General features: G+C 46.3%; 1 protein-coding gene across 3 annotated transcripts in view; it reads right to left on the reverse strand.

Annotated features, from left to right (window-relative positions):
• The window catches only part of LARGE1 (LARGE xylosyl- and glucuronyltransferase 1), a 602,997-nt gene that overhangs the window by 296,542 nt on the left and 282,843 nt on the right, over positions 1-23,612 (reverse strand). For all 3 annotated transcript variants that reach the window (XM_059936844.1, XM_059936846.1, XM_059936845.1), the window contains exon 4: positions 12,728-12,810. In XM_059936844.1, the coding sequence (XP_059792827.1) occupies positions 12,728-12,810 (83 nt within the window). The remainder of the gene's footprint in view (positions 1-12,727; positions 12,811-23,612) is intronic.

Below are 23,612 nucleotides of genomic sequence, written 5' to 3' on the forward strand. Positions count from 1 at the left end.
CTCCCTGGGATACTCCCCTGATACTTGGAGGTCCCTGAGTACCTGTTCTTCCTTTCAAACTCCCCTTGTCAGGCATCTCCTCCTCAAAGCCTTCTGTGAGCCCATCCTCATCCCTCCCTTTTCCTGCTAACTGGGCACCTCAAATGAAAAGCTAATCTACCGCTTATAGCAAAGCACTGTGTGATGCAAATTCAAACACCTGGCTCCTTCTCTCCACCACGAGGCCTCTGAGAACAGGAACCATCTTTTCATCGCCACCCCCAGTGCCCAGCAGAGAGGATGGCAAATAATGGGTGCCCAAGAATCACTAGTACAACAGGGGAAGGAAGCCAGCGCCCCTCCTTCCCTGTCACCGTTCACATTCCCATAAGAAGTAAAAGCAGCTGATGGCACGCTTGCATCAACGGTTCAGGGCTGGCACTCTGCTCCAGGACATCTGGGTCAGAACCCTGGCTGCATTAATGACTAACCGAGTGACCGAAAGCATGTGACTTCATCTCTCTATGCCTCAATTTCTTCATTTCAAATCAGAAACAATAATGGTAAGTAAGCAGTAGTACACTGGGTAATTGTGACAATTAAGTGATGTACATAAAGCACTTAGCAAATACCTGGCATGTAGTATTTCAATATATGCTAACAATTGGTATGGTCTGAATATGGTCTGAATGTTTTCCCCCCACCCCAAATTCGTATGTTGAATCCTAACCCCTAAGGTGATGATACCAGGAGGTATGGCCTTTGGGAGGTATTTAGGTCACTAGGGAAGAGTCCTCCTGAAAGGGGTTAGTGCCCTTATAAAAGAGGCCCTCTTGTTTTTTTGACCACATGAGAACACAGAGAGAAGTCTGCAGTCTGTAATCAGGAAGTTGGCCCCCAGCCAGAGTCAGGCCATGCTGGTGCCATGATCTTGGACTTCCCAGCCTCTAGAACTGAGAAAAAAAATAAATTTCTCTTGTTTATGAGCCACACAGTTTGTGGTATTTTGTTATAGCTGCCTGAATGGACTAGGACCACTATTATCTACATTAACTTATGAAGCTGTTATTTTCTCTATTGCTTTTGCGTCACTTTTCAAATAAAGTGTTTTCAATTAATTCTTCCATTCACAGACAAAAAATGAGTTGAATGAATAAACATCCGACAAAGAGCTATCAAGCAGCAAGTAAGGCAGAATAGGGATTTAGACAATGAATGGGCTCCGAATCCTCTCTTCAGGCAGCAGTCAATCTGGCAGAGACAGAGAAAGAATACAAATAACCACATAAACGTTAGAACACCGGTGTGCCATAACACTGGGCTACACACACAGCCGCAAAGTTTGGGAATGGCACAGCTCCCAGGGAGTCACCTGAAGACACGGACATGGACGGTGAGTGAAGGTACTCTTGGAACTGGATAGTGAACAACTTGCACAACGGTACAGGACGGTTCCACAAGGAGGAACATACGTGCTACTGGAGTATAAGGGTGGGAGAGACCACTTCTCACTAGTGGACAATCTAGGAAGTATCCATGGATGATGTGGCAAGTAAACCGGACCTTTGGATGCAAAAAGATGGAGGATACAGGAAGGCATTCTGCAGGAGGTAACAGAATAAGGAAAGGAACAGAGGTGGGAAAGTCCACCATATGTCAGTGAAAGAACAATAGTTTTATTTGAGTGGATCACACAACAACGTTTATTGAACACCTAGTGTATTCCCGGAATGGGGAGGAAAAAAAGAAGAGAGAGAGAGTATTAACAACAGGAAGACAGCCAGACAAGGTTTGGGGAGCTCAGCAGGAAGCAGATTGAAGTTGTAATTCAGGAGGTTAATCTAGTTACCGAGCAGAAGATGGGCCAGCGTGGGTAAGAGGAACAGGCTCTCAGAGGAGGACGGTGCAAGCATCTGTATGAGGCTCTCCCCCTCTTCTGCATTCTTCCTCTGGTCTATTTAAAGCATCTCTCCAGAAGGGAGTTTAACTCCAGAAAGACACTGGGCTCATCTTTAGGGCTAAACTAGGTGTTTGCATTGTCAAAGGGGTCAGTGAGCCTCATCAGCTTCCCGCATTAGACAACCAGGAAAACGCTTAATCAGAGGACACACAGTCCCCAGCTCAGGGGACCACCAGGACCCTGACAGTTTGCTGACCCCGTCTCAGTAATCCAATGCGGTCTAGCCAGCAGTAGCGCACGTCTCATCGTGGGGAGGATGAACACCTGGATGGGCTCTGCTAATGTTCCACCTTGGGGACCATCACAAGGATGTGGGTCCCGTCAACTGCACCTCCAGCGGCCACGAGGAAAAGCACCTGAAAGCATGGCCCAGACCACTTTTCATAGAGCCCCTGTGTAAGCCAGAATGTCGCCCTTGAGCTTTAACTTCTGAATCCGGCTGCCAACCAGATGGTCCCACTTCATATCCCATGGGCCCCTTGGAATCAAGACGACCCAATTACAACCCTCCTAACAAACCAAGAATGTCAGCTCCATGGGGACAGGGACCTGGTTGGTCATTCACTGGTGTATCCCACCCCCTGGAACAGCGCCTGGCATATTAAATAGGGGCTCGTGTTGTCCTCTCTTGGCCCCTTACACATGTCCGTCCTCCTGAATTCCCTGCCTGAGTGAAAGGTGCACCATTCACCCAGACTCATAAGCTAGAAATGGGATTGTCACCTGGGCTCCTTCCCCGCCCACGTCCCACACACCCAGTCAACCGCAAGTCCCCAGAGGCAGCGTTAGTCTCATGGTTGGGTCTTTGAAGCCAAACCGCCTGGCTGCTTCTTATCTAGGTCCTGTCACAAATGATGTGACCTTGAGTGAGCTTTTTAAATCTTAGTCTCAGTTTCCAAATCTGTAAAATGGGGTTGATACTGATGGCTCCTACCTCAAAGTTACTGTCCAATTAACTGAGTTAAAATATATAAAGGACTTAGAACGGTGACTCACAGGCAGTAAGGACTTCATAAATATTAGCTATTATTATCCCAACTAACCTTCAGTAACATCTTATGAATATATTCACCCCTTCTCTCCCCGATCTCTGAGCTTGCTCCCTCCAATAGCTCGTCCGTCCTGGAAGCCCTGAACTCTCTAAAATGATCACGTGATCCCCCGCTCACCACACGGCCTCCCGCCTGGAGCTAACAGGACCTTCAATGAGCTCACCCCGTCCCCCATCCATGCTCACGCCTCCCCACTCCCTCCTGCACTCCAGCCATTGTCCTCCGCAGACCTGCATGTGGCCACCTCTTATCCCTCCTTCAAGAATAAACTGAAGTGTCATCTCTTCAAGGAAGCCCTCCATGGCTACTCTATCCAAAATGCCCCTCTCCCTCCCCATCACTCCCCACCCCACTGCCCTGTTTGGTTTCTGTCTAGCACTGACTAGTATTAGAAATCTCCATCTTCATCTGCAGGTCTGTCTCCACCCTCCACTAGAATGTGAGCTGTCTAGGGTAGAGATTCTCTCATTTCACAGAGCGCCTACTCTCTCGTTAACCCCCTCTACAACCCCAGTGCCTAGAAAGTGCCTGGCCGTGAGTCAGGTCCAGGACTTGGCCACGTTCTCCCACAGGCTGTGTTCACGCTGTCGTGGCTTCCACACCGCCTACACGTTGCCGCACTTCCCTTCCAGCCTTCTGTTCTCAATTTAGACGCCACGGCTCTAAGGAAGCCATTCCACGGAGTCAGATGCCCTTTCTTAGTGCCTCCCACTGACATCAGGGCTCAAAACTTAGATTTTTGCAACTGTTCCCTGTTAGACGGAGTCTTGGCACTGGAAGCTACATTTTGTTGATGATCTTTTCCTCAGCTTTTTAACAGTTCCTTGTAGATATAATCATCCAGTGATTGTTTATTGAAAGAATGAATGAACGGACAAATGAATAATTACCGAAGAGAACCAGATTCCCTGAGTGGACACAATTACCTGGAAATGAGGTGCAGAGGCACTTAAAAGAAAATGTGAGAGTAAATCTTTTAATTTGGGGTTAGGTGATGGTTTCTTAGATATGACATCCAAAGGTCAAACAACAAAAGAAAAACAGATAAACTGGTCTTCAAAATTAAAAACTTTTGTGTTTCAGAAAACACCATCAAGAAAGTGAAAAAGACAGTCCCAGAATGGGAGAAAATATCTGCAAAGCATATGTCTGATAAGGGACTTAAAACCAAGAATGTGTAAAGATCTTTTACAGTTCAAGACAAAGACAAGTTAGCAGGTTAAAAACGGAGCAAAGGATCTGAATGGTCATTTCTTGGAGAAGATATACAAATGCCAAGAAGCACAGGAAACGATGCTCAACATCACTAGTCACTAGGGAAATGCAAATCAAAACTCAGACACCTCTTCCCATCCACTAACATGGCTAAAATAAAGAGATAGATGATAACAAGTGTTGGTAAAGATATGGAGATACTGGAACTCTCATTTGTTACTTGTGGAATTCCAACACAACTGTAGCTGCTTTGGAAAACTGTTTTGCAGTTTCTCAGAAAATTGAGCAAAGCTACCATTGCTGAGTTACCCAGCAATTCCACTCCTCGTTATATACGAAAAAATATGAAAACATATATTCACACAAAAGCTTGAACACAAACATCCAGAGTAGCATTATTCATAATAGTCAAAAAGTAGAAACAACCCAAATGGCCACCAATTGATGAATAAACAAAATGTAGTACATGCATACAATGGAATATTACTAGGCAATAAAAAGGAATGAAGTACTGACACGTGCTACAACACGGATGAACCTTGAAAACATTATGCTACGTAGGAGAACTCAGTCACAAAAGACCAAATAGTACATGATCCTGTTGATATGAGATGTCCAGAATAAACACATCCATAAAAACAGAAAGTAGACTAGTGGTTGCCAGGGGATGGAGGGAGGGGGAAATGGGGAGTGACTGCTAATACATATGGGTGTTTCTTTACAAGATGAAGAAAATGATCTAATGTTAGATAGTGGTGACAGCTGCATAACTCTGACTATACTAAAAACCACTTTTCAAGAGTGAATTTCATGGTATGTGATTTACATCCCAATGCTTACTTACTGGCCTGAGATGTGGAGTGATGGCCTGACCTACCAGTCTGGGAGAGGGATTGAGGTCTGGTCTGTTCAGCTGTCTCTGGGCTTCTTTCCGTGGGGAACTGTGTTGTACAGTAAATCATTTGCCCAGGTGGGGAACGCCTGCAGTTGTCCAGGTTGGCTCAGACGGTAAGTAAACCCAATTCATGAGGCCAAAAAAGAACCCACAGTTGAAAGAACATCCCACAGTTCAGGACTAACAGCAGTAGAGGTGATATTTCATTCTCCACGTGTAACTTCTGAGTCTTATTTTGCAATTGGTTCCTAACTCAGGAAGGTAAAAATGTTTTAAAGATATAGGCCTCCAATTCCCCAAATCAGCCAGAGGTGATGAGCCTCCATCCTATTCTCTGTTGTCCAGAGGTAAACTAGCAAGAGTTAGACAGATGTTAAGAATATATTTATGCCAAAATGAGTTTCATAAACTGAAGATAATAAGAACTCATTCAGAAGAATCAAGAAAGGAATAATTTTCTTAATATATGATTCAATGTTATTTAATTTTACATCTATATAACATCTGAAATAGTCTTTTATACCAGTCTACCAGTTACATACGCATTTTGGGAGCACTGCTTTAAGCCCATGAGGAAAGGCTTCTACCTGAACAGGCAAGCTTGAGGACACATCTTCAAATACAATGGGGTCCACTTGGTTGGGTTCAAGCAACACAGACACTAGGTCTGTTCTAATTCAGACCAGATCACACTTTTTTAACAAAGAAGGAAGCAAGCGCATGCTTCATCTTTAGCACAGCCTGCAGATTTTGCTCATAATGAGCAATGCTCCTGCTGCCTCCGGTTTCCTTAACTGCTCCCCTGTTCCAGGCTGGGATGCAATAAATATGGTAATACAAAGAGGCAAAGATGATTAAACCCTAGCTTTCTCCCTGCTTTTCCTTTCTTATTTTGTCAGGAGTGTGCCACAGCCCCTGTAAGGCAATCCAAAGTCTGTTTTTTATTAAAATATACAGGGACAGCTGAGTTGAAATCATCCTTAATTATTAAGGTTACAATGGAATTGCAGTTTTAGAAAAAGAAAGAGCCTGTGACAGCACCTCGAATGCTCAGGGAATCTGTTACACTGAGAGGTTTTAAATGGAACTCACTGCAGAAGACCACAGCAGCCCGAAGGAGGGCTTTTCAGTGTGAGTTCTTGGTTTGGGGGAGGACAAGTGGCCTTGATAATGTGGGAAGAATCGAGGACAAGTCAGTATCATGTCAGAAAAGCTCTCCCGGGGAGAACAACAGAGCAAATCAAAGGCCTCATGGTGTAGTAAAAGCAGCATGGATTCCAGGGTTGGCCGGAGCCAAGGCTGGAAACCCAGGAGCATCACTTATTCACCTGTGACCTTGAACAAGCTATTTAACCTCTCTGAGCCTCAGTTTCCTTGTCCATTTGTGGGAGTAATGGCATCCACTGTACAGGGTTGGGATGAAGGTCAAATACAATGACCTATCCTTGGCATCTGAACTATACGAATTAATTCTTTTTGGTTTTACATATACATGCGTGACTGAATAGCATAGATCTTTTACCTGTTCACAGATTCTACATGTCCTTGCTGTTTTTCTCCCTGAACTTTAGTGAGGTAAAATCGACAAATAAAAATTGTATATATTTAAGGTGTACATTAAATACTTTGAAAACATTAAAGGTGATATTTTTATACATGTATACATTGTGAAATCATCAACGCAATCAAGCTAATTAACACATCTATCGCCTCACATAGTTACCATTTTCTTTTCTTTCCTCTATGCGATTTTCTTAAGTCTTACTAGAACACTAATGTCCAGGCCTTTAAAACCACTATTTATACTTAACACCTCAAAAATACATACCTGGGGGGGGGGGGATGAGGATGATAATGGAAATTACAGGAATAATAATAATGTCTACATGGTCACCCAAAATGATGAATGAAAATAAAAATAAGAAAATGATACTCAAAACGGTAACTTTCCAAGAGCTCAGACTCTGAAGCTAGACTGACTGGGTCCAAACCCAGCCCTGCCCCTCCTCTCTGTGACCCTGAGCCTTGACTTCACATATGGATCCTCAGTTTCATCATCTATAAAATGGGGATACCAGTAACCACACCACGGAACTACATGAACATTCAATGCGTTCATATCTGAAAAACACTGCGAACACAGCCTGATGTACAGTGAGAACTACCTTCCTATTTGTTAAATAAATAAAATACGTAAATGTTTCACATCGATTACCTCTTTTGATATTCACAATAGGGCTCTATGAGAGGTTGGGGAGCAAGGCAAAGCTCCAAGAAGTACAGTGACCTGCTGGGTCACCAGCTCATAGATAGAAAGTCCAGAATCAGAACCTACTTCTAGTTTCTTTTACTTAAATCCTAGGTTCCTCCCTTCCAAATCTGGAAACTGCTTCTATAACAAGTTTAAGCCTGAATAAGCAATAAGACAATTAGAGGCAGACACTGGTCACGAAGATGCTGTTTTATCCTCTCTGTTCTTGAGGGGCACAAGTAAAGCTTTAAAAAAAAAAAAAAAAAAAAAAAAAGACGGGCGTGAGCGCACACACACACACACACACACACACACACACACACACACACAAAACCCCAGCTGTTTGACATGAAAAGTAAGGCAAATCACCCAGTTTCTTCCTGCCAACAGGGCTGTGGAGTAAGAGTAAGTAGATCATCCCAGCAAACGAATATTAAATGTTTACAAGCTGGTCCACCTTCCTGCCCAGGAGGTAAGCACTTAGTGACTAAGTGAATATATATACTTTTTCCTCTGCTCACTAAAAGCTCGGCTTCCTTGAAGAGCAGCTATACTTCCCAGTTTATCTGCACCTGGGATTGGAGTTACAGGCATCCCCCCAATTTTTCTTTAAATAGTCTCCCATCTAGGTGACACAGACACATATTGTGTTATTTTCAACTAGGTATACCTTTGCTCACATTTATTTTGTATTTATTTTTCTCATCCTCCTTTTTTCTTCATCATAGAGGGTGCAGAATAAGATGATCAAAAATATATATAAAGAGAAAACAAAACCAAGATCATCTGTATTTCTACCACCCCAGGCACAACATACAAAAATTCCATTTTTCATGTATGTTTTGCTATTCTTTCATCCCCCGTATTTCAACCATGTATATGTGTATCTGTATGCATGCCACACATGTGTGCATGTATTTATATAGTGGAACGATGTTATGCATGAGTTTTTGAATTGTGTTGTCACTCACCTTATATCATAAAATATCACTTGTTGGGCTTCCCTGGTGGCGCAGTGGTTGAGAATCTGCCTGCTAATGCAGGGGACACGGGTTCCAGCCCTGGTCTGGGAAGATCCCACATGCCGCAGAGCAACTAGGCCCGTGAGCCACAACTACTGAGCCTGCGCGCCTGGAGCCTGTGCTCCGCAACAAGAGAGGCCGCGATAGTGAGAGGCCCGCACACCGCGATGAAGAGTGGCCCCCGCTTGCCGCAACTAGAGAAAGCCCTCACACAGAAACAAAGACCCAACACGGCCAAAAAATAAATAAATTAATAAATAAATAAATTAATTAAAATATCACTTGTCCATGTTATGGCATACTTTTTACAATCAACTAAGACTATGGTTTACTATAAGAGGACATTCCATTATTTAGACTTACTGTTTAAGTATTATTTGAATTTTTATGATTATAACCAATATTTTGCAAAAACTTTTTTTCTGTAATTAGGATTATCCTTTTAAGACAGACTCCCTAAAGTAGTCATAGGGTAAATATCTTGGTCATAATACTATGAACTTTCTTTCTAAAAGGTTATAGCAATTTTTTACTGCCAGCATCAGCATATAAGAGTGCCCATAACACTTTTACTATCTTTTAAAATATAGTGTGCCCACTGTCATTAAGCGTGCTGCAGAAGCAAAATTGATTTGATGTAACAAAGCAAACCTTAAATGAAATTTTGCTAAAATTCTTGTCTGGAAAATAAATCTAATTACTGTAATTAACAGTGAAAGCCAAAAGAAGCATCCTGCACCACTATATTATTCACATTAAGAAGGTACTCCATTTGTCAAAGTATTTTATAATCAAGTATTAGTTAATCCTCATAGCGTGCTTTGGAAACAATGAAGCTACTTATAGCTGGACTTTCTGAGCTGAATGTCTTTCAAAGGTCCTTTTGTCTTGATATCTCAAATCATTATCACCAGCATATCAATTCACAGAATGATTCGCATCTGTAGAATTTCAAGGATGGGAGGGACTTAATTGGCTATTCGGTCCAAGGAGATGAAGTAGTCACTGATGTGGGGTGTAGAATGTTCATACCACATACTGAGAATTTGCTTTCTTCTCAAATCCCCATGCCGCCATGAAAGTATGGCATGCCATCAGCAGCTGATAATAAACCTACTGCTATTTTTAAAAATTTATTTATTATTTTATTTATTTACTTTTGGCTGTGTTGGGTCTTCGTTGCTGCGCACAGGCTTTCTCTAGTTGCGAGCAGGGGCTACTCTTCGTTGCGGTGCGCAGGCTTCTCATTGCGGTGGCTTCTCTTGTTCCAGAGCACGGGCTCTAGGTGCGTAGGCTTCAGTAGTTGTGGCACGCGGGCTCAGTAGTTGCGGTGCATGGGCTTAGTTGCTCCGTGGCATGTGGGAATCTTCCTGGATCAGGGCTCAAACCCGTGTCCCCTGCATTGGCAGGCGGATTCTTAACCACTGCGCTACCAGGGAAGCCCACTATTGCTATTTTTAAATTTAACATCTTTGTGCTTCAGCTACTGTAGGAGTAAAAGTTTATACTCAACAGGAGTCTTACGATTTCAACAACTATTGGAATTATTTAGGTTTTATGACCTTAAATTTGCCGTAATTGAGAAAGAGCACGACTACCTGTCATCATGCAAATACTCTTCTCTAAAGAGTGGGATTTTTTTTTCAATCAGGGAGGGACCCGAGTTCTTTAGTAGAGACAAGAACTAAACACATAAAGGCTGAGAACCACTCATCTGATTCAATGCTTAGCCTACATAATGCCTGGTTTCAAGGGGCAGATGAAGGCTGCAGAACCATGAGTCTCAAAAATGCACAGAAGCCATGGTGTTGGGAAAGGGCCCCTCTTCATTCACATTCCCATCTCCTCCTCAGATGTACAACTGAAATCACAGTGGCAACCGGACAGAGCTACAAGGAGAACCTGAGCACCCCTAGCAGTAACTGATCCTGTAATATATTTGTTGGTTGTTTACCTCTCCCAACTCCCTTCCCTGCTCCAGAAGGCAGTGAATCTGATGTTTTGCTAACCTGCCAGCTGACTGCAGGAACACTGGGGGCCCAGCAAGAACCAGCCACGTGAGTTCAGTACAAACAGCTGAGCTAAGAAATATTGTTTTCAACCAAGTAAGTTTTGGGGTGAACTGATTCCTAGCAAAAGCTAACTGATACACAAACTGGAGTCTCAAGAGTGAGATGATCTGCTGAACATCACTGAGCTATATAGCGGCCTGAATGTGAAATCAAACTAAATCTGGGCTAGTAGGTAACTGGTTGAATTAACACTCTTCAGGTTATTTATTAATGCAGTCTCCTAGGTTCACTTATTAAACAAGTCAACACTTACTGAGCATATAATACATGTTAAGTACTTTGCTGAGATACTGGGAAAACAGGAAAAATAAGGCATGGTGTCTGTCTCCAGAAGACCCAGATTCTACTACAGAAGATATAACATGAATACATAAATAAATTACAATGTAATAAATATAACGATAGAAAGATACACAGGGTATTATGGGCTGGTAGAAGGGGAGCCCCAACCCAGGCTTCCAGTTAGAAATGATGCCTACACAAAGGCTTCAAGGATAAAAGGAGTTTGCCAGCCTGGGGTGGCAGGGAGAGGCAGGGGGAGGGGAGAAATGGGCAGAGAGAGCGGCAAGAGGAAAACAACAGGCAGGGTGCGCCTTGGAGAGGGTGGGGACCTACCAGCAGATCAGTGCTACTGGAGCATGAAGAAACAGCAAGGAGGAGAAAGAGAACACTGCTGAGAATGACGTCACCTCCCGGATGGTCTGTGTGCCACAGTAAAGAGATTCAATTCTCTTCCCTCGACAAGGAGAAGCTAATGAAAGGTTTTAGGAAATCAGATTTGCATGCCTGAAATATCCTTCTGACATTAGGGAGGATGGGTCAGGGAGACAGAAAGCACAGCTGAGAGTACATGTAGACATGAGCTATGACAGTCACAGTGGGGATGGAGGGGAAGGGGTGGAACTGAAAATTACTTAGGCAGGAGGACCTCAAGGCATCGGTGACAGATGGGCTGGTTGGGGGACTGAGAGAGGAAGTGGACACAAGATGAATCCCACCTTCCTGCAGGGTGGGTATGTCTTGGGCGTCCACCATCTCTCCCTTCTCCTTTTATGCTGCTGACAGATTTTGGTGTAAAACTTTACATTGATCACTGTTCAATTAAACTGTGGGAGCTCTTCATGACTGTTCCTACTGCTAAGACCCTTCTGGATCCTGCCGTGGTCACCTGATACATTTCCATGCTGTTGGCTGCAGCTGTGGATGGGCTTCATCCAAATCCTTGGTAAGAAAGAATGTTCGAGCAGAGCCCAAGGACACTGGCTGGGGCTGTAGGCCCAATTCTGGATACACTCTGAATATAACTAGGTATCAATCAAAATAGTGAGGGGACAGAAGAAAAGTGCCATGAAAAAGTATTATAAAAGCAAATGGCAAGAGTTTGACTTGGAGAACAGAGGACTCAGGAGGGACTGTCATTTCCAGGTGGAAGACGAATCCATCCTTTGTATGACTGTCTCCATGGTGATGCACTAGCACCAATGGACTTCATCACACAATCTACCGGTTGGAAAAGTTCAGTTTGATGTAAGGCAGGACTGTCTAATGGTCAGAAACACCCGGAGGTGGGATGGGCTACGCTGGAATAGAATAAGCATCCTGTATTAGCTTGCTAGAATTGCCATAACAAAATGCCACAGACTGTGTGCCTTAAACAACTGGCATTTATTTTCTCTAGTTCTGAAGGCTAGGAGTCCAAAATCAAGGTGTCAGCAGGGTTGGTTTCTTCTAAGGTTTCTCCCCTTGGCTTGTAAAATGGCTGTCCCTCTGTCCTAATCTTCTCTTCTTATAAAAACCTCAGTCATACTGGATTAGGGCCTACCTATATGACCTCATTTTAACTTAATTATCTCTTGAAAGGCCCTATCTCCAAATACCATCACATTCTGAGGTCCTGGAGTTTAGGATTCAAACAAATAAAATTTAGGGGGACACAATTCAGTCCATAACACAACTTGTCAGCAGGGAAGTGTAAATGGAGGTATGATGACTGTCAGGCAGGGGAAGGCAATGAAGAAACTGACGTAGCAAATCTGGAGTGTCCTTGAAGGTCCCTTAAGGTCTAAGAGCTACAATTCTAAACACTGTGAGAGGGCACCTCATCACTGCTGTTAAACATTATTAACATGATAATCTCCCCAGGGTTTCAGACAATATTCACATTTTCATGGCAGCTTAAATGATTGATGAGAAATGTTGCTTTTATTTAACCCTTTCTGGAGGAAAGGCACAGGCTGGCAGCTACACACGTGAGCCCGCGGAGGACGACAGTCACGCTTACCTGTGAAACAGGACCGACTTCACCAAGGTGACGACATCCCGGCTGGCGTTGTATCCGGCACAGACAATGGCAACGTGGATCGTCTGGGGAGCAAAGCAAGCGGGGGAGCAGTTAGATGGAGGAAGAGGACTTTCCTGGCGCTTTGGACCGCAAGAAAAAGTGCCCTTATTTCTCGCTGGGATCACTGGGACACAAAAAGCACTGGCGGCAGCTGTCAAGAATAACTCGAGACAATTTTATTAAGGCCTTTTTAATCGGTTTATGGAGCTATCATCATTTGGAAACCATTAAGGCTCTTTTCAATTACATTTCGGGGATGAGAGAAATGGCAATTGGCTTGAATAACTAAACAGTGCGCCCCGGGCCCCCATGCCTGGAGACAGTGACAACTGGTAACAAGAGAAGAGAAAGTAATACGCCCTGAAAGGATGAACTGACAATCGGGGATCTCAGACGGAGACGTGGTGGCTCAGAGTTTGGGAAACGTTCTCACAAGATGTCTCAGGTCAGGGGTAACCTGAAAACAGGGCAAAGGGACCAACAACCACCTATGGGCCCCAGCTGGGACGCCATTCAAGGAACTGAAGACGGGCAGAATCAACGGGACGAGGACGGGTCATCTCCTCCAAGCACTCGAGAGCATGGGCCCCAGTCTGTCCATTAACCAATCACGTAACATGAGGGGCATGACACATGTCCTGCAGGATGTCACGGAAGGGAACTATGCCACGTGCAGAAATACAGCACACCGCGGTCCAATCACAGCAAAAACGTCAAGAGCTGAGCTTCCCAAACGGGGTGACTTGGCACCTTGGTGTGCCGTGAAATGAATTACAGGCGACGAAGACGCTCATCTCTTGAAGTGAGATCTCCAGGCTACCAGGCAGGGCTACCCCTCAGGCTTGGCTGCCCTCTGCTGCCAGCAATTTTTTCTATTCACCTCCTTGTACCATACAATTATCCTCCTCTGTGGGAGCCACACCTGACAACGACTGGAAAGTACTGCCCCAGGGCATCCCCTTTAGGAAGTTGCCCAGCCTCTCTCAGAACAGCTGGAAGAAAGGGGGGGGGGGGTCCTGCCTCTCCATGTTGTCCTTTTACCAAAGCACAGCCTCCCTCGAATTGAAACCTGCCTACTAACACCCACTCCAGCCCTGTTCTGTCCTGGGAGTACTGGCAGAACCAATATGTTCCCCAGGGCACCCAATACTGAAATTCGAGGGAGGGGTCTTGATAGGTGCCTCTTTGTTTTCAGAACCACACACATGGCCCTTCCTCCCAGGGCCCGGCTCCCAGACCCCCTGTTATCCTCATGAGTCACTTCCAACTGCAGTGCAGTTCTGAGGTCCTGGTCACTGCCACACAGGTTTCCCCGGACCTACTTTCAGCACCGTGCCTCCTGACATCACCAAGGGAAGCTTAGCCATCTCAAGGATAAACCAGCCAAGAGCCTGGAATGCACTTTCAAGACCTCTTCAACTCCAGTGACCTTCACTGCACCTTGGCCACGCACTCTCAATGCCAGGAGCTGAACCTCAGCTTCATCCAGATGCTCATTTCGAGAAATCCTGAAATCACGGGTTCACCCGCAGCTGCGGGATTCTCAGAGCCTCTCACCCCTGCACCTGCCCCTCCCCGTCCTGAAGAACCCCATTTCACCCTGTGTATCAGGCCTTACCTTGCCTGACCCATCTACTGTGCCCTTGGCTCCCTGACATGTTCAACCCCACACTCAATACACAAACCCCGACTCCTGGATCAGGGCTACAGGGTCCCTCCTCCAGACTTATACCTGGGGATCAAGAAGGAGGAAGAGGGAAGATAAAAGAGAAAAATAATCACCACACTAAGAGCTAATATTTATTGAGCAAATTATTACATTCCAGGTACTGTACTCAGCACACAGACCGCCAGATTTAGTTGTACAAGGCAAGTACAGTGTTACTATTTCAGCATTATAGATCAGGAAACACGCTGAGAGAGATGGGATTTGAATTCTGCAAAAGAGATTCTTCACCCTGCTGGTGGTACATCAGAAACACCCAAAAGATTTAAAAAATACACCCTGTGCCCCAGCCCCATCTCAGACCAATGAACAATCTCCTATGCTCAAGATCTTAAAATACCCTGCTGGAAGGCGGTGGTTCTCAACGGCGGGTAATTCACTCCCCTCTGCCTCCCCCAGAACAGGCGTCAATGTCTGGACTCATTTTTGGTTGTCACTCCTGGGGGTGTGCAGGGCTACTGGCATCCGGTGGGTGGCGGCCAGGGATGGTGCTCAACATCCTACAATGAGCAGGAGGCATTCCACCAAAAAAATGATGCTGTGCAAAAGGTCCAGGTTTTCAGGATGGGGAGGCGGGTGGGGGAGGCTCAGATCTCACGGGCCACCAAAGACACCTTTCTCAAACTCATTTCTGCACATCTCAACTTCTCCACCTGTAAAATGATGACAGCCCCGCTTAGCTCCGGATAATATCTCCAAAAGACTCGGAATCAAAGCCTGTAATGTGGATGCAACTGTCACTGTTTAAATCATGAAGGAAACGGATAGGGAAACGCCTGCACACGGGAGACATAACCAGGGTGGGGATGAGAATGGGTAAAAGCAGGCTGAATCAGGCTCTTTGGAATTGCAAATATTTAAACACCTGGCCTCCGAGATATCAAACTTTGTCTTGGCTTCAGGGTTCAGGGACGTTTTCAAATGGGCCCATTAAATGTAAGCACGCGCATGCATGCACATTCTCAAACATTTTACATAATTTTCCAATCTCTTTAGTTTCATCCAGTACACCTGCCACCATGAATAAATTCATCCTCTGGAGCCGCTGCGGCAGAGCCCTGCTACCCAGGAAAGCAGAAAATTGGAGTGTCACGAACACGCGCTTGGAAGAGTTCGGGGTGGTCCCAAATTTTGTGGGTGCAGCAGCGAATGGCAGGAGTGAGGCAGGGCTTGGGGTAGGAGCGGAGACAGTCTGCAAACAGGGATGAAGGTTCCTTGAAAGAGCAGGGGTGCACACATGGCCTTACCATGAGAACTTTCTGTTCTGAAGCTATGAAGTCCAGGTTTTCAAGTTTCTCAATGTGGTGGCTTAAAGATGGTCACAGATACATGGACATTCCAACTCCCAAAGGGAAGGGTCTAAACATCAGATTCTGTGACCACTGGTCCACTTCCGCCCTATACTTGGTAGATGTCATACTTGCCTTTATTGGTCAAAAAGTCTGCAAGTAGTGTGACGATGCTCTTCTTTGCTCCTCTAGACTCACTCTCTGCCCTTCTCCAACTGGCTCTGTGCCCCAGGGAACCTGATTTTTTTAGACTGAATTAACTGGGTTCCTCCTGCTTCTGGTTCCTGGTTGAGTTTGGTCAATGGGAGACCCTAGCGGGAGTCCAAAGGTCCCCCCTCTTTATGTCCACTTCTTGCTGGGTTCCACAGGGCCTCCCGCCTGCACCTCTCGGGCCCAGCGGTTGTAGTGACTCCCTCGTTGGAGCTGTACCACCCTCGCTGGTTCCCCTTAACCCTGCATTAAACCCTCTCCACCTCTTTTGTGAGTGTCCCTCTGTTTCCTGCCAAGACCAGACCAAATTCCAGGGATCCTTCCTCAGCACCCCATTCGTCCTGGTGGCTGGAAGGGAACCACAGATAATTTTGGAGCATCCATAGATATATCACCGATTCCGAAAATAAAACAAGGCAGGAGAGCATCAATATAACAAACTTGAGAATGGATAAATTGTAGTTATAAATTTTAAGGCACTCTGGAATTCCCTGGCAGTCCAGCGGTTAGGACTCAGTGTTTTCATTGCTGGGGCCGGGGTTTGATCCCTGGTCAGGGAACTAAGATCCCACAAGCCGTGCGGCATGGCCAAAAAAAAAAAAAAAATTTACTTAAAACAAAATTTTAGGGCTTCCCTGGTGGCGCAGTGGTTGAGAATCTGCCTGCCAATGCAGGGGACACGGGTTCGAGCCCTGGTCTGGGAAGATCTCACATGCCGCAGAGCAACTAGGCCCGTGAGCCACAACTACTGAGCCTGTGCGTCTGGAGCCTTTGCTCCACAACAAGAGAGGCCGCGATAGTGAGAGGCCTGCGCACTGCGATGAAGAGTGGCCCCCGCTCGCCACAACTAGAGAAAGCCCTCGCACAGAAACGAAGACCCAACACAGCCAAAAATAAATAAATAAAAAAATTTAAAAAAAAACAACCAAAAAACAAAATTTTAGAGCACTACACAAAATTCTCAGGCACAGGGGCCACAAGGCTCTAAGGAAGCCAGTAAAGCTTCCTGCTCACTCCCTTTATTCCTGAATACAGTGCTGCAAGCTGCACCCAAAGATACAGGTCAGAGTGCCAGAGCTAAGCTCTCATTCCTGATGCCACTGGGGTCAAGTGCGTGACCTTTACTTTTAGGGCCCGCAGGAAGAATTCAGACATGACCGGAGTGTTTCTGGAGACTGATGTGCCAGGCACCGTGCTGGGCTCAAAGGATCGAACCGTCAATCAGCCTTCATCCCCCGGGTCAAGTGAAGAGAGAGAAAGAGCCAAGCAGACAACCCCAGCAGGGACTGCAGAGGCTTCGGTGGTGGCAAGCTCGGCGTCCCTGCCCCCAGAGTGGCCAGCAGCACCCCAGACCGAGCAGAGGCAGGGAGAGCTTCCAGGAAGAGAGGGCATTCTAGTAACGAGACCAGGGCAATATTCACTGCTGCTATTCGGGGTCAGCAGGGATTTATAACTGTGCTTGCCAGTCTCCATGTAACCTGAAAGAGAACTGCCCTCCAACAGGAAAAAAATCCCCATAGGGCTGTTTCCTCATACAGGCATGCAAGAGAAAAATAACCACTGTCCCCAAAGAAATTCAGACCAAACCAAGGGATGGAAGACAAACTGTGGCCCCGGCAGAAGAAATCAACACTCCAGCCAGCCACGTGTCCAGCAGCGACCCCATTAGCAGCGGCCCTGAAGGCCAGGCATTCCGCCTGGGGGCACCACGTAGTGAAAGCATCTCATAACCGGGAGCCTTTGGGAGTGGGAGGGGAAACCTATTTAAACGCTGGCATATGTGCGGAGGGGCTGGGGGGAGTCAGGCTCGGCCCAGATTCTGGGCTGCAGCTGCTGGAACAGGGGGTGGAGAGGCAGGACCTCCCAGAGGACAGATGCTCCCACGGCAGCCAGAGAGAGGCACACAGCTGGCGACAGAGGCAGGGGCCAGTTAGCTGGGAGAACCCAACGAGAGTGAAGAGACCTGGGTCTGAGCCGTAACTTCAAAGCTAAGTCGCTGTGTGACCTTGGAGCAGTCGCTTAACATCCCTGAGCCTCACTGGCCCACCCGTAAAATGGAGATCAAAATGGACACTCCGCTGTGTAACTGCGGGGATCAGACAAGTAAGTGCAAGTAGGTGCGCTACTGAACTGATGTTCGTTCATGTTACCGACTGCATGCGCAGCGTAACGAGAAGGTGTTCGTCATCCCCCGGCTTTAGCCTCCTCGTCTGTAAAACGGGGACATAACGCTACTTACCCTCAAGGGGTTGCTGAGGGTAAGTGGTCCTCAAAGTCTAACGTGCATCAGACTCCCCGGAGGGCTTGCTAGCATAGAGCGCTGGGTCCCTCCTCCTGAGCTCCTCATTCAGGAGGTTCAGGGGAGCGGCCTGAGGAGTCCCCGAATCCAGGTGACACTGACACTACTGGGTCCAGGGACTCCACCTGAGAACTGCTCTGTGTGTAAAGCGCTGTGAAGAGTGTCTCCGGTTAAACACTCCACAGATGTCAGCTGTGATTATGTTGGGAGAGGAGGAGGGGTCTTCGCAGAATCTGTTTCCGATACTCTCCGAGGAGGAAGCACCGCCCCCCCCCCCTTCTACAAGACACGCAGAGGCAGTGCTCCCACACAGCTACTTCATTCTCCCACCGCCTTGGAATTGACGACTCTTCCAGGGTGATGAAAAGGCCAGGGGAGGAGAACACGGGACGCAGCTTCTCCTGTGCGAAAACAAAGCCCTGGAAATCAGGACAGTGGCCCAGCTCTGCCTCTGGCCACCTGGGTGCCCTTGGGCAAATGACCTAACCTCTCTGATCCTCGGTGACTCCTTTATAAAAAGAGGGATTTAGAAGTTCTATATACAGAGCTTTCCAAATACCCAGGATTTTCCAAAATTCAAGAGGAAGGAAGTGAGACAGAGCAGAAGAGTGGTCCAAGGCCCCTCGCCTCAGCCAGTCAGCGGCAAAGGGGTCGAAGAACTCAGATTCCTGCCATTCAACCCACACAACTCGGCTCAGTAACACACATATGTTAACTATTAAATTTTTAAAAATACATTGCTAACGTGTCACCTAAAATAATCTTACAAACCGCCCAGGCTCTACCCTCTTGGGAAACCACTGACCGAACTCTGTCTGTTCCCTCAAAGTACTGATCCACAGACCCAGAAGACAAAATTATTTCAACCTTGTAGAAAACAGAAGGAGACCCCTTCCAACCATAATGGAAGCCAAGTCATCAGGGCCTGGGCAAGGGGGCAGGTGGAGCACAGGGCCTGCAGGGCCCGGTGAGAGGACGGGATGGGTCAAACCTCCAGGGGGCGGTGACTGCATCCTCCGTGGCCAAGGCCCAATAAATGGACAACAAAGGAACGATCTCCCAGCATCCCCACCGGCATGTTCCAGGTCTGCTTTAGGGTAGGTTTTCTTGTGTTATGAAGAACATCATAAGCTGAGGAATCAGAAACGCAAGTGTTTCATGGAAGACATGGGAAAGGGTGAGACTGATTTTTGGGTGGGTCAAGAAGAGTTTAATTATTAGGGTAAACCCATGCCTGGGGCAGGTGGGTTGTCTAAATATAGCCCCATACCCAGCACAGTTGACACGTATCACAATCCCATCTATGGGGCCAATGGATGACCAGCCTGACCCCAAAAGTCTACACACCTTTGCCAAGTACTCAATCATTCTACAAGCGTGGACTGAGCACCTACTATGTACCAGGCTCAATTGTAGCTGCTGGGGATACAGCAGCAAGTGAAGGAGACTGAATCCTTGCCGCCCATCACGGGAGCTGGCATTCCACTTGGGGGGGACACAGAAAATAAACAAACAAAGGCACATATAATTAAACTATATAGAATGCTAGACGATGAGGAGTCTAGGAAGAAAAATTAAGCAGGGGGGGAAGAAGGGCATGTGGATGGGTAGCTGGTGAGAAGGGCTAAGATTTTAAGTGAGGTTGTCTGGACAACCCTCCCTGAGAAGGTGACACTGGAGCAAAAATCTGACGTAGGTCAGGGAATGAGGCCTCTGGGTGTCCAGACAGAGTGTCCCAGGCAGCGGAAACGACCCTGAGATACAAGGCAGCCGCCTGTGGAACAGGGGGGAGGCCAGGCAGCCTGGGAAAGACGGCAGGGCGGAAAGCTGGAGTCCGTGAGGCAGCTCTTCTAGAGCTCCCAGGGATCCTTAAGAACTCGGCTTTTCCTATGTGTGAGGAGAGAAGCTACTGGAGGGTTCAAAGCCGAGAAACAGCACAATCTGATTTAAATTTTAAAAGGATCACGCAAACTGCCAGTTAAGAACAGATGCTCTGAGTGTGCACATACCTGGGGGGTAGGGGAGCAAGCAAGGAAGGTGGGAGCGGGAGGAACAGTCAGGAAGCTACTGCAATAACCCAAGTGCGGTGCACTCCGTGATATGCTGCCTAAGGCCCCTTTCATGAGGTGTGCGTTGCCCCACTTGCTAGGAACAGCCTCCTTGCCAAGAGCTGCCTTTCTGAGGGTCGGCCCCTTCCTGGGGCAGCTGCAGCCAATGACCCTCCCACGGCATCCTCGTGGCTGGCCCCGTGGACATGCCTTCATAGACGGTCAGCACGTGAAACTCCATCTCTGGGTGTGTTTCACGGCACATGAAGCTGGAGATGAAACGGGCCAGGGAGGTAGTGGTGGGGGTGAGAAAGGGCCAGACGGCATCCTAGTTCAAAGTCCTTCATGACCAGTTCACGGTCGGCTTCTCCAGTGGAGGGAGCAGGCTATCACACACATTAAGATTTACAACCTCTGGCGAGGATGTGGAGAGACCGGAACCCTTGTGCATTGTTGCTGGGAGTGTAAAATGGTGCAGTCATTAAAGACAAGAGTATGGCAGTTCCTGGAATAATTAGAAACAGCATTACCATATGATCCAGCAATCCCACTTCTTGGTATATAACCAAAAGAATGGAAAGCAGGACCTCAGCAACATATTTGCACACCCTCGTTCCCAGCAGCTCTATTCACAACAGCCAAGAGGTGCCAGCAACCCAAGTGTCCACTGTCAGATGAACAGATAAACAAAATGTGGTCTATCTGTACAATGAATTATTATTCAGCCTTCAAAAGGAAGAAAATCCTGTCACATGTTACAACATGGTGAACTTTGTGGACGTTATGTTAAGTGAAATAAGCCAGTCACAAAAAGACAAATACTCTATGATCCCACTTATAAGAGGTATCTAAAGTAGACCAATCACAGAAACAGAAAGTAGAATGATGGTTGCCAGGGGATGGACAGAAGCAGAAATGGAAAGTCCCTGCTCATTGGGAACAGAGTCTCAGTTTTGAAAAAGTTCTGGAGATTTGTTGCACAACAGTGTGGATATACTAAACATAACTGAACCGTGCACTTGAAAATGGTTAAGAAGAGAAATTTCATGTTTTGAGGGTTTTTTTTTTTAACCAAAATTAAAAGAAAAATTACAACCTGGATCTGCACTACATGGTCTCACTAAGCCTAAGTTTCCCTATCTATAAAATTAGGATGATTAAAATGATTTCTTAAGCTAAGGTATGTCAAGTTCAATGCTGGCACCTAATACCTGCACAATTAATGAAAGCAGGTCTGATTAACATCATTACCATCAGCAGCCCCGCCTCCGCCTTCCACGCTGTTCATGCCATGATCAAGCTAGATGAGGCACTGCGCTTTCTTGCTTCCATGATGTGTGCTCGACCTAGGATGCTCTAGCGCTTCCCCGCCCCTGTCAAACTCTCCCCCATCTTTCAAGATACAGGACTACCTTTTGGGACTTCAGCTTCCTCATCTATAGAAAAGGGGTAATAAATGTGTCAACTTACAGGGTTGGACACATTAAGTAAGATGACTCATGATTTAGAGCCTGGCATCCTGTAAGTAGTAGATATATATCAGCAGTCATTATTCTATTATTATTATTATTATTATTATTATTATTATTATTATAAGAGAGTTTATAATATGCTGAAGACTCTGAATTTGAGGCCTTGAGCCTTTTTTTTTTTCCTTTCTGGCCACACCGTGTGGCTTATGGGATCTTAGTTTCCCCGACCAGGGATTGAATCCAGGCCCTCAGCAGTGAAAGCACAGAGTCCTAACCACTGGACCGCCAGGGAATTCCTGGCTTTGAACCTTAAATATTCGCAACAGCTAGGCATCAGGTTTTTTCCTTCTGCCCTCACTTCTACTCCTCTTCAAGTAAGAACTGAAATAGTCTTTCCCTTACTGTTGAAAGGAAGGCTTTCAAAGATGCCCAATTCCCTCCACTGTCGAACGCTGGCGCTGCCTTTATCCTCTTTCAATACAAGAAGGCAGAAAACCCCGGAATGCGGAGGTGAGCCACCAGTGTCATCATCTGGGCTGTGGTAGCAACTGTGTAACCTTAAGTAAGACCCTTTATATTTCCCTGCTTTAATTTCATCAACTTTAAAATGAGAGGGTTGCGTCTTTATTTGTTGTCATTGCTCTTAAGGGCACATTTTCAAAGTAAGTTTTACAAGAGGGCACAATAGATAAAGCAGATCAAGGCAGCCTTGCTTCGGGGTAAGCACAGCCAGGAGGCTGCCAGAGAAAGGGCCCCTTGCCATGGCCATGGTGTGGAAGCCAGCCCAAGACTGACCCCCAAAGATCCCTGCCAGCTGAGAACCATGCCCTGTGCAGCCCCTCCTACACTGTGTCAGTGAGTCTGTGTGACCAGTCGAACTTAGCAGAAGTAATGGTCCATGACATCCAAGGCTAGATCATAAAAAAGACTGTGGTTTCTGCCTTGTTCTGCTGGATCACCTCCTCTGGGGAAAGCTAGCTGCTACACCAGGGGAACACTCAAGCAGTCTCAAGGAAGTGAGGCCCCAGCTGGGCCAGTATGCCAGCTTAGAAGCAGATGCTCCAGCCCCAATCAAGCCTATAGCTGATGCAGCCCCAGCAGATGTCTTAACTGCAACCTCAGGAGAGATCTGGAGCCTCGATCTCCAACTAAGCTGCTCTCAGATTCCCAATTTTCAGAAACTATGAGATAATAAATGCATGTTGTTTCAAACTGCTAAGTTTTGGTAATAACTTGCCATGAAGCAATAAATAATTAATACACTCAAGGAAGGTACCCGAAAGACCACACTGAGAGCTAGGGTTCCTGAAAATCACTGCAGAAGAAGTCCTACTAGGTACCTTCCAGTACAACATCCCCTAGTTCCAGGGCCTGACATTTAGCAAGGATGTTTTAGTAGATTTACGTCCTTTGAGGAGCCCCAAAGACAACATATGAAGCTAATGAAATGTGAATCCAAATGCTGTAAGAGTATCTTTCAACAGCAACATGATGTATGAAAAGATTGTGGGCAAACCCTTCCACTGTGGAGAGATTATGGAAAGACCTTGAAGATGAAGTAAAAACAAAGAGGTAGATCAAAATTCTTGGAGGTCTGTTATGGGTCCAGAAAATGCAGGTAAGAGGTGTCAAGATTTATAAACATAAAACCTAAAGCAAAATGGTAAACTCCCACTGAGCTGACAAATGCAGTCATAACCTGGCAGGCACTTTAGAACAACCCAATTTCTTTTTAAAGAACAGACAGATCCTTGCTTAGACCCACAGAGGAATGATTACCC

This window comes from Balaenoptera ricei, chromosome 10 (genome assembly GCF_028023285.1).
Source record: "Balaenoptera ricei isolate mBalRic1 chromosome 10, mBalRic1.hap2, whole genome shotgun sequence".
NCBI classification, from domain to species: Eukaryota; Metazoa; Chordata; class Mammalia; order Artiodactyla; family Balaenopteridae; genus Balaenoptera; species Balaenoptera ricei.